Source organism: Triturus cristatus, chromosome 3_1 (genome assembly GCF_964204655.1).
Source record: "Triturus cristatus chromosome 3_1, aTriCri1.1, whole genome shotgun sequence".
Taxonomy (NCBI): domain Eukaryota; kingdom Metazoa; phylum Chordata; class Amphibia; order Caudata; family Salamandridae; genus Triturus; species Triturus cristatus.
Genome location: NC_140583.1, coordinates 356704918 through 356725490, shown reverse-complemented (window position 1 = coordinate 356725490; position 20573 = coordinate 356704918). Strand labels below are relative to the sequence as shown.

Below are 20573 nucleotides of genomic sequence, written 5' to 3'. Positions count from 1 at the left end.
ATGAATGAAGCACCGTCAACAAGAGGGACCAAGAAGGAGCCAATCGGAAGGAAAGTGGCAACAGCGTAGCCCATACTGCCTATGTACAGGCGAATCAGGCGACGGAGAGCAGCTCCTCAACAAGTGGCAGAAAATGCTTTACATCCAAACTGAACCGTAGAAAGCCACGAAACACTGTACACCAGTAGATAAGTGAACATCACAATAGAAGGGCATAAATGGAGCAGCACACACAAGACAGAACATAACGAGTCATGTTATGGAGAGTTGCACAGAACACATCACCATAGAGAGCATCCAGGCGCATTGGAGCCCTCCAGTTGTTTGGTGTGTGTAACCCTGACCCTGAGCTAAAGCATCAGAAGGAAGCCCCAGCATCCCAAACACCGGGCCGGAGAGAGCCATCACCGCATGCATGCCGACGCCACGCCACTCGCTGGCCCCGGAAAACTCGTCTCTAATGAACCGCCAAAACCATAATGTCGGTTCCTGTACCGTCATGGTCGAATTCAGCACCAAAATTAACCGTGGCCAGCAAGTAAACTACACACAGCCCAGACAGGCTGCCGTCAATAGACCCCCGGTGCGGCTTAACCCAGAGATCCCCGCATGAAGATCAGCTGGTAACTGAGCAGACACTGCCACCCCGGAAACCCAGACCTCACCACACAGGCCTGAGGAAGACACCGCAGACCTGCGACCAGGCGCTAGCAGCACAGACCGAAGTGCCAGAGTGAGGTCAGAAGATCATTCCCCAAACTCTCAACACCATATCACAAAGAAGGGAGTCAACCGGCCGAATGCCAACAGGCATTCAAAGCCCTGAAGAGGAATACACACAAAATAATAGGAAATCTCAGGAAAACCTGTCAAACCACCTATACGTGACGAAAAACGAAGTAGAAATGTACCAAAACACGTGTTTCAGAACCGCATATAAAGTTTCGACCAAAAACTCAAGGAAAAGAGGCTGCCACAGAAAGGAATACACATGACCTAACATGAAATGTCACTTAAGCCTGCAAACCTGAACCGACTGCTAATATGTTTTGGAAATCACGGGCCCTAACACCCCATAGGCCACACCACTGAAGTCCAAACAATACAAATGCTGACAAACTACATCATTATGAAGTTTGCACGAATCCCTGTCCTGAATGGGATGAAAAAACCATAAACAAGTGCCGGCACCCTCGAGCCCTAGCACACGGCTGCAGACGGACCTGTAAACATACACAGGCAGTGGCGGCTCCTCCGCTAAGGCGGAGGAGCGTCGCCCCACTGCTATTTCAGCATTGCAAAAAATAAAATGCTAATAATAGGACGTTATTATCATTTTATTTTTATGTGGGACTCGGAGCCAGGTCAGGCGTGGCTGTGCTCTGTGACGACAGAGCAGAGTGAGGAAAGTTTTGCACTCCTGGAAGTGCGCATGACTGTTTATCCAGGCCTCTTGAGCTGGTCAAACTGTCATGCACACGTATAATTTTCTCCACAGGGCTGTGTTGCACAGGCCCGTGGAGAATATCCTCAGGCTCCCAGGTACTGTGAGTGGCCAAACCCGCCGCTCAGACCGATCACGATGCTGCTCAGTCAGCGTTGTGATTGGCTGGAAGAGTATTGGAGCCTGAGTGCTTCCGTGCTACCAGCCATCTGCTGCTCTAAGAGGACGGAGGAGAGGTGGCGAGGCGGCGACGGTTACGTTTAATTATTTTGGCGCGACGGCTATGTTTATTTATTTTTATGTGGTGTGTGCTTTTTATATTGGTAGGGGAGTGTCTACGAGGGGGACGAGGAGGTAATGTAGAACCTAACGTGTATTTGTAAAGCGAACTTACACCCAAGGGTACCATGGTTCTGAATAACAGATTTTTACTGTTGCCCAACTCAATGGTACTCATTTTGTAGACCTCAGAAGGATGAAAGGCTGAGGGTGGCCTTCAAGATTTGAACCTGCGACCATGAGGTCGTACACCGGCCCTACAGTGGACGCATTAGTCCACTAAGCCACCAGACCCAGCATTTCTGTGCTAGGGATGTCTTCTTTCATTCTTTCATTTCTGCATCCTTCTGTTTTCGGTCATCCTTGTGTGTTTGATCACCTCTAATATGGTGCACAGAAATCCACGTTGAGCAACAATTAAAGTTATTCGGGTGGAGAGAAGAATTGCATAATTCACCAAGCTATAGACTGTAGATCTCAATTTAGAATTAATTACCCGATGAATAGGTTCAGTTTCTAGGGCGTCAAGTTCAACCCAAGAGGCTTTCTTTAAATGGATTCAGTCTGGGCCAGAAAGTTAATTGCGTTTATAACTAGGAAAATGACAGACGTTCAGCTGGGCAGATGAAGCAACGCTTAAAGTAGCTGTAAACAAAACTGATGAGACACACATAAGAATATGTGGTGCAAGAGGCGAACTTTCCATCTTCTGAAGAGCTTCATCTGATGTGTTTGGTAAAACACCTCAATGACATTGAATGTTGGATTGTTTCAGCGTGAAACCATTATAGGCTTTGTTTATAATGAACTTTTATGTTGTGCATAATCCTGCCATCTAGTGGCATTATACGGAATATACATTTGTTTTTCTCGGAGTATAACTGTCGCCGTTCGCCTCCCCATTGCTACTTCCGATGATGAGGAGTTGGCCTCCGTAGTGCTCGTCACAGGCCTGCTGTCAAATTGTGTTTTTTTGCTGTGTGGATTTGAGTTTTTGGGTGACAGGGGCTGGAACTTTGGTATAATTTGCGCGTTTTCCATTCATTAGACCCAAACGAAACACACCAGAAACCACATAAATAATGTAAGCAGAGTATGATCTGGCAGTGAGGACGATTAGTTTAAAAGCAATAAAGGTTTGCCAGGAGAGGAGAGCACAAAAGATGTATTTGGAATCCATCAGTCACAATGGTTGGGTTACAAACGCCATCAAGACGGGTGAGGAAACTAAAGAGTCTGATGTAGCTTTGTGAGTGACCAGTGCAGTAGGAAGGAAACTAAGGGTGGGCGTAGTTCGCGAAGTAGCACTTCGCGAAGCTACGCAAAGTGAAGTTCAGACTACGCGAGCTACGCGTAGCACTTCGCGAACTGCGAAGTAACATGTTCGCACTGTGCAAGATGTTGTTTTCAATGATTGCACAGTGCGGACAAGCAACCGGCACTGTGCAATCATTGAAAATGGCATCTTGCACAGTGCGAGCTGTAGTTTTCTGCTGCTCGAGTAGATTTTTCCTCGAGCTGCAGCTTTCTCAACGCGAACTGGTAGTTTCTCATCGCGAGCGGTCGCGAACATACGCGACCCCTCGCAATGAGAAACCTGACCTTCTCGCGTTGTGAATCTCGCCGGGAGGTTTATTTTCCATGCTTGCGATCGCGAACAAGGAAAAAGTCTCGCCAGGATGTCATTTTGCTTGCTCGCGGTCGCCAACTTGACGTTGAGGACCGCGAGCAAGCAAAAAATGACCGCAGCACTACGCAACACTACGCTACGCGTGTTCGCACTGTGCTACGTGCAGTTCGCGTAGTGCGAAGTAGCGCGAACTTCGCAAACTACGCGAGCGTAGCGTAGTGCTTCGCCCAGGCCTAAAGGAAACGCCCCCAACCCCCATGTTGTGTGAATAATACAAAACAGCAAGGGATCAGTGGGCCTCTCAGGGCCCTGGTGCCACTGTGCCTGTTGCACCAATTGAAGCCACGCTCCTGGACAAGTGATCTGTTTATCAGAAAATGGATTTCAGAAGCGCCTGGAGTGATTAGCTGCGCTTTATAATTCCTGATGATTATTATTATACATATTTTTTTTTTTTTGAAAATTTTATTGAACAACAAATCAATTACAAGCATGGGCCTACAACCACCAGGGCCGGCCGCTAGATTCAGAAAGGATCATACAGATGTTAAGGCAGTAGTCGACTCCCGGGGCCCAGCCCCGTACATGGCTCCGGATAGTCCTAGGGAAGCAGGATACATAGGTTTAACATAAATAACAAATAAAAACAAAAGGCGAGGCATAAGGGCAAAAAATGTGGGTCAGGCTACATCCGGGGGACTCTACTTCAGACCTTCAAATAGCTATCAAGAGGAAGGAGTACTGATAGGTCGGGGGGGGGTCACGGGAGAGGAACGTCTATATTCGGTTATTCCAAAAGTCACAAGGAACCATCAAGGGTCAGGGGGACAAAGCAATATCGGTGTCCACTAGGGGGGGAATACAGATACCCCCACGATACGCGTTCCATTGCCCCCAGATTCTACCCCATGCCCCCGGTTTACCACGAGCCACATACACAGTCTTCTCCCTGAACATGCACCAGTCCATGTTCTCCTTCCATACGGACACGGTGGGAGGCCGCTGGGAACCCCAAAGCTGCGCTATATCTCTCTTGGCAATCATGTTCCCCAGGGCCGCCCACCGAGTCTGAGCCGCGTTATAATCATTGGGCTCCCACACATTCAGGACACAGCGACGCACCTCCGGCAGCAGCCCAACCCCAGTGACTTGTCCCATGACCACATGAACCCGGCGCCAGTATTCCGCCACCTCGCGACACTCCCAAAGGATATGGAGAAAGGTGGCACTGAGTCCACATCCCCGCTTACAGAGCCCGTCTTCAGAAAATCCCATCGAGACCAAACGGGGACCCGTCACATACACCCGGTGGAGAATCTTAAGCTGGACCAGGCGGAGACTGGCTGGAATGGCCACTTCCTTGGGGGACGACAGTGCGGACTGCCAGTCCTCGTCGTCCAGTTCCACCCCATCCCCCGTCCACGCCTCCCGGAGGCGCACCAAGAGGTCAGCCCGATTATTGATACGTTTTTTATAAATTAATGAGATAGTACTGTCGGGGACATGACCATCGAGTATGCGGTCCTCGAGGGGCGAAGAAGCCGGGATCTTGGTCCCCTCCCCAAAAACAGAGAGCAGGGCATGCCGAATCTGGGCGTAGCGGAAGAACTCCCTTTCCGTAAGTTCGTATTCGCTCTGGAGCGCCGCGAATGTTTTAACCGCACCCTTAATCCATAAGTCTCCCACTCTACTAATACCAATCGTGTCCCAACGTTCAAACCCCTTCGTTGTCCAGAGGCTTCCCAGGCGGTCGGAGGCAAACAGAGGAGTAGCACATGTTAATCGCTCACTCCAGCCCAAGGCTACATTGGCCGCCTTCCAGATCCGTACCGCAATCTTAGTAGGGCCCGTAAGGGTCCGTCCAGCCGAGCTGGAGTAAAGTGCCCTGTTATAGTTTCCGCCGGGAAGCAGGAATTTATCCATCTCATACGCCGGATTCAAGCCAGGCGCATACGTGGCATGGTTAATGGCCGATAGCTGTGAGGCCCAATAATACCTGCGAATGTCGGGAAGCGCGATGCCCCCGTCGTACCAGGGGAGAGTAAGCTTTGCCAGAGCGATACGCGCCCGTCCGTCCCACACCAGTCTCCTCTGCAGGCTCTCCACCTCACGAAAGTAGGACACAGGAATGACATCGAAGGAGTTCTGAAGTGCATAGAGGAATCTGGGAAGGGACATCATTTTAAACAGTGCTGCCCGACCCAGCGGGGACAAGGGCAGCTTACACCACCGAGCCGTGTCCTCCCTCAACCGCCGAAGTGGAAGCAGGAGATTCCGCTCATAGCGAGCCACCGGGTCCATCGAGACGTATATTCCCAAGTATTTAAAGCCGGACAGAGATAATTGGATCGGAAGCCGAGGCGGCAAGAGAGGAGGGTCACCGGAGATAGGATAGACACAGGATTTAGACCAGTTGATCGTTCGACCCGAATTTCTCCCAAAGGAAGTCAGAACATCAAAGAGGACATTAAGCGACTGCCGCGGTGAGGTGAGATACAGGAGAATATCGTCCGCATACAACGAGACCCGATCCTCGAAGCCCGGGGCCCACCGGATCCCTCTGATCGAGGGCTCCCAGCGGAGCCAGGCAGCGAGCGGCTCCAAGGCAAGAGCAAAGAGCAGAGGGGACAACGGGCACCCCTGCCTCGTACCCCTACCGAGAGCGAAGGGCCGAGAGACCCGCCCATTAACCACCACCTGAGCCATGGGTCCCGTGTAAAGAAGCTTCACCCAGCCAAGAAATCCCTCCCCAAAGCCGAATTTGGTCAGGACAGCCCAGAGGAATGGCCACTCGATGGTGTCAAAGGCCATCGTGGCGTCTAAAGAAACCAACACGGCCGGTTCAGAGAGGTACTCCGCCCTGGCGAGGGCGCCGTGAAGACGCCGCAAGTTAAGAGCGGTGTTACGGTGAGGGATGAAGCCGCATTGATCAGGATGAATCAAATCGCAGATGATGCTCAACAAACGATTGGCAAGGACTTTAGCCAGGATTTTAGGCTCTGCATTTAGCAGTGAAATAGGCCTGTAGGAGGCACAGCAATCTCGTGGCTTACCGTCCTTGGGGATCACGACTATCGTAGCCAGACGCTGGTCGTCAGGAAGGGAGCCTGCCTCAAGGGACTCCTGAAACATACGACGGAGGAAGGGCGCGAGTTTATCCGGGCGCAACTTATATAATTCAATCGGCAGCCCGTTGGGACCCATCGCCTTGCCCGAACGAAGGGACCGAATCGCAGTTGCAATTTCATCTACAGACAAGGGGGCGTCCAGCTGCTCACGGTCTTCGACGGACAGGCGGGGCAAAGCAATATCCCTCAGCAAAAGGCAAGAGTCTTCTTCATCCCTATCAGTCACCGGGGAGTACACGGCCCGGAGGTGGTCAGCGAAACATTCCACAATCTCACCAGGCTCAGTCACACACACTCCATCCGAGACACACAGCTCCGGGACCACACGATTCACTCTCTCCTTCTTATCCAGCCAAGCAATCAACTTTCCCGCCTTGTCCCCGGCATCATACAATCGACCCTGCTGCTCCCTATACATCGTTTTGGCAGCGTCAGTGACAAGAGACCTGTATTCAAACTGTTTCAGGCTGAGGGCATGGAGCCGGTCCGGAGTGACACCCGTCTCCAAGGCCGACTCCAGCCCCGAGATGTCAGTCTCCAGCTTCACCACTGCCTCACTCTTGAGCTTCTTAGCCACCACTATCTGGGAGAGGGCGTGTCCGCGGATTACGGTTTTAAAGGCTTCCCACAGGGACCTTGCGGACGACACCGACCCCTCGTTTTCAAGGAAGTAGTGGTCCATAGCCTTAACCAGGCTGTCGCGAGTCATAGGGTCTCGCAGGTACCACGGGTTAATGGGAGCGATCCGCCCTGCAGACCGCGACTCAGTGTCAAAGAGCAGCCAAAGCGGGGAATGATCGGAAATACCCCGCGCCAGGTGCCTAACCTCTCGAATCCGACCAGTCTGTGCCGCGGGCATAAGGAAATAGTCTAACCTAGAAAGACTCCCATGCGCCCCAGAGTGAAAGGTGTACTGACATTGGGTCGGATGCATTAATCTCCAACTATCCACCAGGCCGAAGGTCTCCAGCAGGCCACCAAGCCATGCCTGGGCAGCGGGGAGGGCCCTGGGTGGGTGACGATCCAGGTCACCCGAAACCACCGAATTAAAGTCCCCGCCCATAAGCAAAAGACCATCCGGAAGTTCAAGCAGCATTCGACCCAAGTCCGCGAAGGTGGAGTTCTGGAGGCCCGGGGGGACGTAAACTGAGACCAGGGAAAGGGGCTGCCCCTCCCACCTCCCAGTCAGACACACATAGCGCCCTCTGTCATCCGAGATTACCCTAGTGATATCCAACGGAAGTGAGGATCGCAGGAGAATGCCCGCCCCCCTGGAACCAGTTGTGAAACCAGAATGGGCCACGAGGCGGTATCCCCCCCTGTTCATTGCATGACAAACATTGCCAACCAGATGCGTCTCCTGTATAAACACCACATCAGGAGTCAGACGACGCAAATACTGCAGTACTACACCCCGTTTGATACGATCCCCCAACCCATTGACGTTCCATGACATCAGTCTCAACCCGTCCCCCCCCATCCCCTCAAATAGATCAAAGGCCCCCCAGTCAGTAGCACAGTTCCCGAATCTGGACAAACATCAATACCTCGCCCTGCGAACAAAAAACACACAACAAAACAACCCCTCCCTCCCCCCAACCCCCCCCCAAATCTAACTCCCCCCACCCTGCACCCCTGCGGGCCAGAAAACCCCCCCAACTTGCAGTGTGCCTGTCGCCCTACTAACCCCATTCTACGAAAAGACCCCGGAGGAGGAAAGGGACCCGTCCCCGCCCGCCCCCCACACAGGTCCTAGTGAAACAAAATGAACAAAAGAAGTAAAACCCAGCTGAACAATGCAAAATGGCAAAATCAAGGACCAAAAGTCACTCCAAAGGGGACCCGTCACCTTCGGCGCCTGCAGAGGGCCCGGGGCGGTCACCTCTGTCCGGCAGCGAGTCCAGCCAGTCACTCACGGCCACCGGAGAGTCAAAAAAGGCAGTCCGATCCTCATGTTCCACTCGGAGTTTTGCAGGGTAGAGCATAGAGTACTTTAGGCCCAGTTCACGGAGACGACGCTTCACCCCCTGGAATCCCATCCGCTGTTTCTGGACACGTTGGGTAAAGTCCGGATAAAAGTTAATGGATGAGTTCTCATGACGAACCGGGCCGTGGACCCGTGAGGCCTGTAGAATCGCATCTCGGTCTTTATAGTGGAACAGTTTGGCCACGATAGGCCTCGGGGGGGCCCCCGGCCGTGGCCGACCGCCCGGAACTCGATGGGCCCGCTCCACGGCGAAGTACTTACTTAGGCCTGCAGGGGCCAACTGTTGGAGGATGAGTTCCTCGACCAGGAGGTCAACCGGGCGGTTGTCGGAGGACTCCGGTACGCCTATGACACGGATGTTGTTGCGTCGGGCCCGTCCCTCGAAGTCCTCCAGCCGCCGGGCCATCTGATCGTTGACCGCCTTAATGTCACCAAGCGCGGCCTGCATGTCCGACACATCCGCACCAAGGGTGGAGGTCCGCACATCGAGAGCCTGAACCCTCTCGTTAGTTTTGGAGAGATCTGCCCGAATTAAGGTGACATCGATTGCCACCGTGTCGATTTTACGGGCCAGGGCCTCGTATTGCGTGGCGATGGTTTCCCTGATGCCATCGATGGCGCCCATGATGTCCTGCAGGGAAAGCTCCGGAGAGACGGTCGTGCCACCACCGACTGCATCCGGGGGGGGGGCGGTCGCTCCAGGGGACCCTCTGCCCTGAGTGTAGCGGTCCATGTTGTTGGCCTGGACCGGTCCCCCGCGGAGGGAGGCCTTAGTCTTACGCCCCTCGGGGCCCCCCTTGCCCCCCATGTGGTCACGGACACCGAAGGGGACCGCCGATCAAGAGTCGTAGGGGCACCGGCACCGCTGACCAGCGCCTCACCAGGGACCACAATATAGCGGTGCGGGGGGACCCAAGGCGATGGGCACACTAGTGGCAGGTGGAGACCAGGCCTCGCGCAGAGGCCAAGGAAACACCCCGCCACATCAAGTGCATTCGCAGGCCAGCCCCCTGAAGTCCGAAAGTGAAACCGAAAGTGGTAGAGCGGCCACTGGCACCGCACTGCAGCCGCTGTTGTTCAATTACGACACGGCTCCACGGTTCACCTTCGCCCCGGGCACCTCCGTCGGGTGGGTCCCAAAAGTTCGAACAACGACAACTCAGGATTCCCAGGTCCGATTCGAGTTCTGAAAAGAGATACGTGCTCAGCCGGTCTTCATCTGCCAGATTCCATAAACCACATCAGGATATTCTCAGGATAAATTCCGAGGAGCAGCAAGGGTCCGGGGAGCCCTGTGCTCACGCGACCATCTTGGATGCGCGCTAGGCTCCTCCTCATTATTATACATATTTAACCTAAACCAGGATTATATTGTTTCCTGAAGTGTGTGTTTGGAGAAGTTTCCAAAGGCTGATGAAGTATTGCCTCAGAGTACGTCAGAGCAGCATGGTTCACTGGCTGTGGCGCTCTCACATACCGGGCGCCACCCCCCCCCCCCCCCCCCCCCCCCCCTTCACATCACCCCCATTTCATTAAATCCATACAGTATTCGAACACCTTGGCATCTTCTCTTCCATTCATTAGTGATTGAAACTGATTTTCTGAATTTTGCTGAAATCTAGATGGTTTACAGGTGTGTAGCGTGACCTCAGTAAGTGGCCAGGAGGCACACTGCAGATTTTTCTAAATTAATTGGTGGGTGGCTCTTTTGGCCTGGAACAGTAGCCCCACCGCTCTTGATGAATGTTGGTTAAAGTGCATGGTAAATGTACCGGGTGGCACCCGCCGTTGTCTTGAGTCCGGTGCTTGCGAAATCCAGTTAATGTCAATGGCGAAAGGAGAGGCGTGGCCCCGTTTTTGAGAGAGTTCCACGTAGTTCTGGAACTTTCCGCTTTGTGCATCCGGGTAAAGCGACATGTGTTGGAATGCGCCCCACTGATTTGCATGTCCTAAGGAAAACGGAAGTTACTGTCACAAATGATGGAAAAGCTTTTAACTGTCAAGAGCGGGTCTTCAAAGAGACGCAATCGGTACCGTTTGTATGTGGGAAATGTTTTCCTTTTCCCTCTGTCACTCCGGGCTCCAGAATTATTGCCTGGCGTGCAGTGGACAAGGAAGCAGACTGGAGAAGGCTCCATTTTCTTTAGTGGAGAAACCATGGATTTCAGAAGAAAAAAACTTTTAAAAAGCAAGGAGGCATGATTGGAGCAGCAGTACTAAGCTGTGAAAACCGAGGGGTAGATGAAACTGCCAGCACGAGCAACAAGCCAGAACCAGTCATAATGCAACACACCTAACAGACTGACCAGTGTATGTCTTTCGGGCGGAATAGGTCATGACCTGGATATGAAGAGGTTAAAACCAGAAATTGATTGGCTGCCCTCTTGGATAGGTTTGTCCATTCTTTTAGTCTAAGCATCCAATGTAAAACTTGGCCCGGCATGACTCTCTGTAGACGGACCCTGGGCCGGGAGTTGTTTGAAGCAAACCAAATATGGCGTCCATAGCAGTAGTCAAGAGCTCACATTGTAAGCCGCAAGCTGTACGCTGCTTGCACCATCCTCAAAGCGCGGCACAAACCTCATCCTCCACCAGGATGAGAAAACACTGCCCAAAACAAGAGACAACCACTCAAGAGCACACAGGGCAACACAGCTGTGCCCCAGAGCGCCCAAGGCCCATGTAACCCCTTTAGCCTGTTAAGAGAAATCTATAGTATAACCTGTGATTCATTAATTCATTCATGTATGAATTGTTTAATGATGGTGTTTCACATTTTAGCCAATTAATTAATGTCTAGCTAGAAACAGTTTTGTATTTTTATGAAATTCTTTCTATGAATATGTACTTTGTCATGTTACTGAACTTTGAATACAATAGCCGGTGTTTTAAATATATATTTGCATTGAATGAGTCTGGAAAAAAAGCCAATTAAACACACAGTATCATTATTTATATTAAAGTTGTGTTGTTAATGCTTCAAAGCTAACAATGTGAGTTTTTGTCTATTTCTAGAACAAAGATTTGAAAAGTAGAATTTCTCACCTCGAAAATTCCTATAGATCAAATAAAGAAGGCCTGGTCGCCCAAATGGAAGCCAGGATAGCGGAGCTGGAGGAACGTCTGGAGAGTGATGACCGGTAAGATGTGCTCCTCAGTATTGAGTGAAGAAACATGTCTTAAACTTAGAGTAAGGGATTCAATTACATTTGAGCCCTCAGAGGAGCTCTGTCGCATCACTCGTCACCAGCGTTCACGAGCAAGCTGCGCTACCTTGAGGAGGCCCCCTATTAATATTGAAACTGATATCAAGACAATTGGTGCAGCTGTTATGAAGAAAATGTCGTTTTCAATAACCCTTCATTGTTTCCCGGCATGTTGAGTATATTTTATTATTAGGGCTGGGTGGGGGAGGGATGATATTAAAATTCCCTATAGTGTTGCATAGCACGCAGAAATAATTGGCCCCTGTATACATTGTACCTATATCCTTTTTAGTTGCCACAGGGCCATTTGGATACTTGGTGGTGTATTTAGACCTCCAAGCATGTCATTTTTCGACATCAATTTGGAAAAAAAAGTAAATGTTATCATCTTCTATTGACAATAGGCAATACTGGTTTTGAGAGCGCAAGGACGCACCACCAAACTTCGTGTTTTTGCTTTTGATGGGTCATCCAGAGTGACTCAGGGAGAACTCTGCATCAGGAGTCTGTTTTCCGGGGTCTCATTATATCAGTCACTTGCAGATGTAGAATGACTATCCTTAAGAGGATGCCCCTTTTTTTAGTGTTTGCTATACTTTTGTATGTCTTTTTACTCCTGCTGTTGTATATTCCAGAAACATCTGTTTTCGTATTCCCATTATGTAAAACAAATGGTCCACTTTGAGTTGTCTTTGTGGTATATAATAGAGTACTTTTTGTATATATCGTTTAGAAGACAAACTATTTCATACAGATATTTTGTATAAAAGAGCATTAACCGTACATGGCATAGTAAGCGGATTGGGTGGTTATCATTTGCAAAATTGATATATTCTGCCTATGCCCTTGATGGTGGTTTGTGCTGCACATATTATAAATAGGAAAACAATTCACACTTCTCTGCATCTTCCGCACACACATACTTTCATTGAAGATTTGGTTAAGAGATGCAGCCATAGCACAGAGCTTGGATCATCGAAGGCCATGATATTTTTCGTTGAGGGGTCAATAAGCAGGAACTGAGGTGTTTCATATTCGTTATCATTGACCGATCTTTCTAGATCAGTTTGCCCCAATCTTTTTAGTACCACAGCCCATATTTTGACCAACAAACTTTCACAGCCCGCTAGCTTTAATAGTTATGAGGCAGCTGCTTTTTAATGTAACTAAGGCATAATGTAGTAGCCCACTGCATTTACATGCAGCACCTTTTCGATTCAAATGGCCACTAAATTTGCACAGACCTACAGTTTTATTGATAAAACAGTTTGCACACAATGATAATGTGTGAAAATCGGGTTTCAGTGAATATCTTATCAATTGTGCATCACAAGGTAAAAAGTCTTTATTTGGTCCTATTAAAATCTTTGTTTCCATCTCATTTCTTGGCATTACATGAAGCTCTTTATAAAAGAACTATTTAAAGCCATCCACCAAAGTGCTTGCCACCTTATCCTTAAATCCAACAACTTTACTTTCAATGATAAGTACCATCTCCAGACCCAAAGCACTTCTGTGGACACTCTGATGGCTCCATTCTATGCCAATAAAGTAGCAGACCTTACCGGTGTTGCCAACATACACTGATGACTTATTTATAGCATGAAGTGCATAACATAGAAAACCAGAAAATTTACAGTTTATATGATCATTATCCTTCTTACCATCAGATTCACCTGTAGAAATAGTATCATTAGACTCGTCTCGCTTTTCTAGATGTACTACTCACTATTTATGAATGGAAAAACATAAAACATTTGTACAACAAGCTGATCCATGTTTCCTCTGTATTTAAACTCATGCTAGACACGTTTTTTTCCCTGTGCTATTTGCAATTTCTATTGATCATGGCTGACAGTGTGATTTTTGGTGTGCTATGCGTTGCATACCGTAACTGGAAATTTCTGGTTATTTTCCAGGTGGGGATTGCTGACCCATAATTCATCTTTAACTGTGGCTTTTTTGTGGTTTGCTGGGTTTTTCCCATTTTATTGCATTCATCTTGCTTATTCCCATTTGGTGCTGCACACAGCCTCCAGTCATGCACAGTGGGAGTTGGCCATAGAGCCTTCCCTTCGCCCAACCTGTTTTGGGTGGCCAGGTTCTACGACCACCCACTGTGGGCATCCAAACTACTGTTGGTGGCATTGCTGGGCCTTCTAATTTATCAAGTCATACATTTTTTTTTTGTTTTTTTTTTTGTGGGGGTGGGAGGTTTCTTAAGTTTTTACTTTTTTCAGACTTTCATGAATAAGGGTGCTTATTTTTTTTAAAACTTTTTTGCTTACTGATGGAATATACCATAATGTTGTCCATTATTTGATTTGAAACCACGGAATTTTTTTCCTCACCCCAGTTGTTCATTTAACACTCCATGCAAGAGTAGAAAAATGTTCTGCTTCCTCCATCACAACTTGTGGCACATCCTGGCCCAGGAGTTTCCTATACTCCATGTCATGTTTTGACTTGAGGTGTCATTGCATGGTAGATACTCCAAAGTAAGCTGGCCATTTGGTCAGATACTTTGCAGGTGACCTGATGTACATTCAACGTCTCCTCCCCCAGTGGATGTTTCCCACATGTTAAAGTGTTTCTCCACCCTTTTACTCTCTCAGAGGCATTCCTCTTCTCCTCTTCTGGGGCTGTAGAGGCTGCTACAGGAATCTCTTCTGTACAAGGCAAAATTAGGTAGTAGTGTCCCTAAAATAGGGAAGAACGGCACACCAAAATGAATACAAAAGATAACTGAAATGCCTATGGTCAAGGCGTCAAAATACAAGGAGATCAACAATTACAGAAGGGTGCTCAAATCAAATATTGATGTCCCCTACCTAGAGACATCATCCGTATGTGCAAGACATACATACATTGATAGTTGCAAAAGAAAAGACTTAAATAGCACTCCCACACGGTATAAGGGTTAAGTTCCCCACTAATATATATCGCCAGCTAAATTCAAGTCACATATGCTTGTCAACAAAGGAAATAAGAGGATCAGTTCCATTAGTTGGTTGTCTTGTCTGATAGCAAATCCGAGACCCCTTAGTTATTGGTTGCTTGTCATCTTTATTTTTTTAAATGGATTGCAAGTTCCAATACACGGACCAGCCGACACGTGTTTCGTCTTACAAAGACTTTTTCAAGGCTGGAAAGATAAACACAATAACTCAATACATCCACCTACAATACAAATGTAAAAAAGCAATGTAGAGAATCAATGTTAAAATGCTGACAATAGAGTGCTCACCCACACTACTGATGAACAAAAGTAAATGTGCAAATAGATACCCAGAGTTCCCAAGGTCTATTAGAGGTATTGAAGCCAAGAGGAAGATAAGAACCATATAATGTAATAAATATATCGCACCACTGTAACTTAAGAATTTCTTAACACTAAAAAGAAATTGATTGGGAACACGAAAAAGTCGGAAACACTGCTCATGCGTTGTACGACTGAAATGAACTGTATGTCAGATATAAAGCAAAACAGTAGCAACCCACCACAAATCGTAAGAAGGTTGGGTTAATGTTGTTCATAATATTCTGGAACGCGTGGTTCAAAAGCACGAAGTCCAAAGTAACTATAACACGTGATAAATCACACCATCTATGGGGAGGACAGAACACCATCAGATCACTAATCAACAATAACGAAGAATGAATATCTTAAAGCTCGACTTATAGCAATCAGGTTATTTGCAATAAAGTCAAATTACGACGGCTCTCTAGGGCAGACATAAGGCAAGCCGACTGGCTTCTGGCCCCGGCGCCGTCGGCTGGCTTCCGACCCCGGCGCCTGGCTTCCGACCCCGGCGCCCCCGGCTGGTGTCCGGGCCCGGCACCCCAGGCTGGCTTCCGGCCTTGGCGCCGCCGCCGCTGGTTCCGACCTCGGTGCTAACAAACACAGCCGACAGCAAAGACTGGGAGGGGTCTAGGGAACCTCTCGCAGCTCAGTGTGAGGATGCGCCACACTAGGATGCCAATGTGTAGGATCTGAGCGATCTGGATTTCTCTCCACGCCCGGGCTAAGGAGCAGGATGGTACATTTTCTGTGGTGTTGTGCAGGGTGGCTGAGGCTCTTAACCTCAAGCTCCCTACGGTGTCTCTCAGGACCAATGTCCTGACTAAGGTGATTCGGCCAGGAGCCTCCTCCAAGGAGCTGCTGCTGTTCTTTAATGACGCACTTAGAGACCGCCTCTAGGTGCCTGGTCCACGCCTCCCACAGGTATTCCTGTGGATAGGAGTGTGGCACAACGGCAATCTCCCGATTCAGGGCGATCCCAGTTTCCTCGCATAACACCCAACGCCGGACAGTCTGGTTGTCAAGACCTCTTCTTCTCCCAGCGCATTCCCTTCCGCACCCCCGGATAGGGTACTTCAAAAAAAAAAAAAAGAGGATGAGCGGTCTGGGAGAAAGGTTTTATCTCTGCCACTTCGGGACTGCGGACAGTGCATACTGCATGCCTTTTGGCCCGCTATTCCCACTCTGTGTGGGTCACAGTGGAGCTGGTGCTACCTCAGTGTCCAGACGCTTGGACGGTACTCTCCCAAGCTATTCCGAGGGGAGAGATGCGGCACTGTTTACTGTATGTGGTTGCCTTGATACAGACGTATCCCTCGGCAAGGCAATTGGGTGCTTCCCTGTTCCGCCTGGTTCAGAGCCACTGGCTTCTCAGATGATGCCCAGATGCTTTGTTGGACATGCCCTTTCATGGCACGCGCCTCTTTGGTGACAATCCGGATGGCTCATTGGAACGTTTTAAGGACTCCCGGGCAATGGCCTAGTCCTTGGGCCTTTCCACCGCACGCACTCCCTCTGGGTCTGCCTTTTGTTCCTTTCCTGGCAGGGACGAGGCGCCCAAACACGTTCCTTTCAAAGCCGCAGGCCTGTGCAGCAGCACTCTTGGCGCAGCCGCTGAAAGGGGACCTGCAGGGGTGGGTCATGGGGCCAGCGGCCGGGTCAGTCTGCTGCCACCACGGCCTCCAAACCTTCCTACTCCGGGGTTTTCAGGCCCACCAAACACACGTGGGCGGCACGATTCGCCATCGCCTCCCCCACTGGTGCACCATCACTTTGGACAGTTGGGTTTTGCAGAAGTCCGAAGGGGCTGCTCCCTCCCATTCCGGACTGTCCCGGCCGTGTCCCCTCCCGGCCCTCTTGGTCAGAGGGGGCCGTCGAGCGCGTTCCGACGCCAATGGTAGGTCGTGGTTGTCATTCCCACTACTTCTTGACACCAAAGAAGTACAAGGGCCTGTGTCCTATTTTAGGCCTCCGGTACGTCACTTACTTCCTTTGGAAGAAAAAGTTCAATATGCTCCCGCTTTCAGTTCACCGTACTCCTTTTTGGCCTTACCAGCGCCCTTTGGGTGTTCACAGAAGTGATGGCGGTGGTCGCAGCTCATCTGCGCATCTGAGGGGTTTCAGTCTTCCCATATCTCGACTACTGGCTGTTGACGGCAGGCTCGCCCTGAGCAGTCGTCTCACACCTCCAAACTACGGCCAACCTCCTGCATTTGCTGGGGTTCTCCATCTACGTGCCAAAGTCTCATCTGGTTCCCTCTCAGAAGCTCCTCTTCATCAGAGCGGTTCTGGACACGGCACGGTTTCGGGTTTATCTTCCCGAACATCGCGTCCATGAGCGGCAGATCCCTCTTCCTTCCCCAACCGGAGCACACAGTGGTAACAGATGTGTCCCTCCGGGGATGGGGCGGCCATATGGGGGAGGTGGGGATCAGTGGCCTCTGGTCTCCGGCGGAGTCCAAGCTCCATATCAATCAGTTGGAGCTTACGGCGAATCTGCTTGCATTCGAACCATTCCTTCCCTCGGTCACCAGGACAGTAGTGCAGGGGTTCTCCAACAGCACCACTGCCATGTGGTACTGCAACTAGCGAGGCGGGGTGGGGTAGTGGACCCTATGTCAGGAGGCCCTGCATCTCTGGACATGGCTGGACCGCCAGGGCATTCTACTGGTGATTCAACATTTGGCAGGTTCTGTGCACACCGGGGCGGACGAACTCAGCCGCCGGTGCATCCTGGATCACAAATGGCGTCTTCACTCGGAGGTGGCACAAGGTCTGTTTCAGCAATGGGGAGAACCTTGGTTAGATCTATTCACCACCAAACAGAACGCGCAATGTCAGCAGTTCTGCGCGTTGGAGTCTCCAAGGCGGCACTCGATCGGAGACGCTGTTCATCGCGAGTGGAGTTGCGGTCTGTTGTACACCTTTCCGCCCATGCCACTTCTACCCAGAATGCTGAAGAAGATCAGATGCGTCCGGGCCCAAGTTATTCTTGTGGCACCGGACTGGGCTCGAAGAGTTTGGTATCCCAAGCTACTCAGTATGAGCGTGGATCCTCCGATCCAACTGCCTCTTCGGGAGGATCTTATGTCACGGCAACAGGGGACGGTCCTCCACCCGAACCTGTCCAGGCTCCACCTCCTTGCGTGGAGATTGAGCAGCGACAGTTGATCCCATCTGACGTGTCTCCTGAAGTTTGTAATGTGATTCTGGCAGCCAGGCGTCCCTCACCTAAACTGTATACGCCTGCCGGTGGAACAAATTTATGCATGGTGCACAGCGAAAGCTGTGGACTCCCCTTTCTGCCCTTCTTTATGAGGTCCTATTGTTCCTTCTCTATGGCCCAGCAGGGCTCTGCTCTGGGCGCTGTCAAGGGCTACCTTTCCGCTCTTTCAGCCCTTTTTCAGGCTGTTGTCCATAGATTTCTCAAAGGCATTACTCACATTTTCCCTCCTATTCCTTTTGTGATGCCTCACTGGGACTTGAACCTGGTTCTCACATACTTAATGTGTGCTCCCTTTGAGCCTCTTCATAACTGTCCTTGACATCTGTCTTCCTGGTGGCTATCACCTCCGCTAGGCACGTGAGTGAACTCCAGGCTCTTTCATGCAAACCTCCTTTCCTGGAGGTTCATCCGGACTAAGTTGTGCTTCGGCCATGTCTTTCCTTTCTACCCAAAGTAGTCACTGCCTTTCATCTGGGTCAAACTGTCACTCTGCCCACTTTCTTTCCGCCTCTGCACCCTTCCAGAGAGGCTCCACCGTCTGGACCCAAAGCGTGCGCTTTCATTCTACCTCCACCGCACACAACCGTTCCGGGTGGATGACCAGCTCTTTGTTGGCTATGTGGGTGCCAAGAAAGGCCGGGCTGTGCACAAGCGGACTATCTCCCGCTGGGTTGTCCTGTGCATTAAAGCCTGTTACTCTCTGGCTAAAAAGGGACCTCTGGTAAAGCTGCGCGCACATTCTACCTGGGCGACGGCAGCTACTACTGCATTGGGACGCGGTGTCCCTCTGCAGGACATCTGTCAGGCAGCCACTTGGGCCTCGCTGCATACTTTCACTAAGCACTATTACCTTGACAGTCAAGTCTGGAGAGACGGCTTCTTTGGCTGTTCGGTTCTCTGTGACTTTCTGGTGTAATCTCACTTTGCAGACCCACCACCGGGGTTGGTATTGCTTGGGTATGTATTCTAAGGTAAGGAATCTATCACTAACGTATCTCTTTCAGATGCACAAGTTACTTACTTGTGTAAATAATATATCTGTAAGACATTAGTTAGTGATGGATTCCTTACCGCCCGCCCATCCTCCCTGTTCTGCGAACTGTTCTCTAGGGTTCAGGTCATCCCTTTCAGGGCCCTAGTTCTATTGCACCAGTAGTCAGTCTCTGGCATGGCTCTGCGTTCCTGGCGCGGAAAAGTCGTGTAAAGAACTGACGTCCGCGCATGCAAGTAGCTCCGACTATGTCGCCACGGCGGCTATGACGCCAGCGAAGTACGTGAAGCCACACGACGACGCCTACCGATGCGCAGGGGTACTGCTGACGAAAAGCTTTCCGGATCCAGTCTGACGCCTGGGGATATTCTAAGGTAAGGAATCTATCACCAACTAATGTCTCTTACAGATATAGCATTACACAAGTAAGTAACTTGTGCGTCTAGTCCTCTGCCTCAAAAACAGCCTATGAAACCATCAACATGTAGACTTTTTCCCATTTTTGATGTATATGAGGGAGAGTCATTTGTGTGTCCCCCATCAAGGCCTAGGGGTCAGGGTGTGCTCACCCTTTCTGTTTTTTAAAGACATTTTTATTAATATAAACAGCAAACATCATCATTGTTGTTCTTACAGGAAATAGATTGACCAAGGAAGTCTAAATAGGGTGTGCTCAACATGTCCCCTTTTGTGAACCTTTGAATTTCTTTTTTTCTGGACCTGGGAACTGAGTCCCATGTTCTGTAACATCGGCTGTAAGAGAGACTGTTCTCTTCCAACCAGGTGACAATCGCAACCAATGCATCGCTCAAGGAGTGGGGTGCTCATATGAAAGACATTGTGGTTCAGGGACACCAGGCCTCACAGCAACAAACAATGCACATCAACATGCTGGAAATTCTAGCCGTCTACATGGCTCTCAAAGCATTCCTAACAAACACTACTGGAAAAGCTGTCCTTCTCCGAATAGACAATAGGACTGCAGTGTATTACATCTAGAAACAAGGGGGGACCCTTTCCATACAACTGTCACAACTAGTGCAGACTATATGGAAATGGGCAAACAAACTCAAAATTCTCCTCCTGGCACAATAAATGCCAGGGCAGGAAAACTCCATTGTGGATCTGCTCAACGAGTGGGAAATACACACTCCATTACTGCAACAATACTTCTACCTGTGGCTGTTCCCTGTAATTGACCTGTTCGCCACCACTGAAACTCAAAATGCCAAAGCTTTGCATTCAGATACCCACAACCACTATCCAAAGGGAGTACTCTATGGATGAAATGGTCAGGGATATTTGCTTACGGTTTTCCTCCTCTCCCACTCATTCCATACGTGGTCAGGAAACTCAGATGGACTTCGATTACCCTAATAAT

At 49.9% G+C, this 20573-nt stretch overlaps 1 protein-coding gene across 2 annotated transcripts in view; it reads left to right on the top strand.

Moving 5' to 3' along the window:
• CGNL1 (cingulin like 1) overlaps positions 1 to 20573 on the top strand; it is a 413622-nt gene that overhangs the window by 351311 nt on the left and 41738 nt on the right. For both annotated transcript variants that reach the window (XM_085644099.1, XM_085644098.1), the window contains exon 16: positions 11484 to 11608. In XM_085644099.1, the coding sequence (XP_085500225.1) occupies positions 11484 to 11608 (125 nt within the window). The remainder of the gene's footprint in view (positions 1 to 11483; positions 11609 to 20573) is intronic.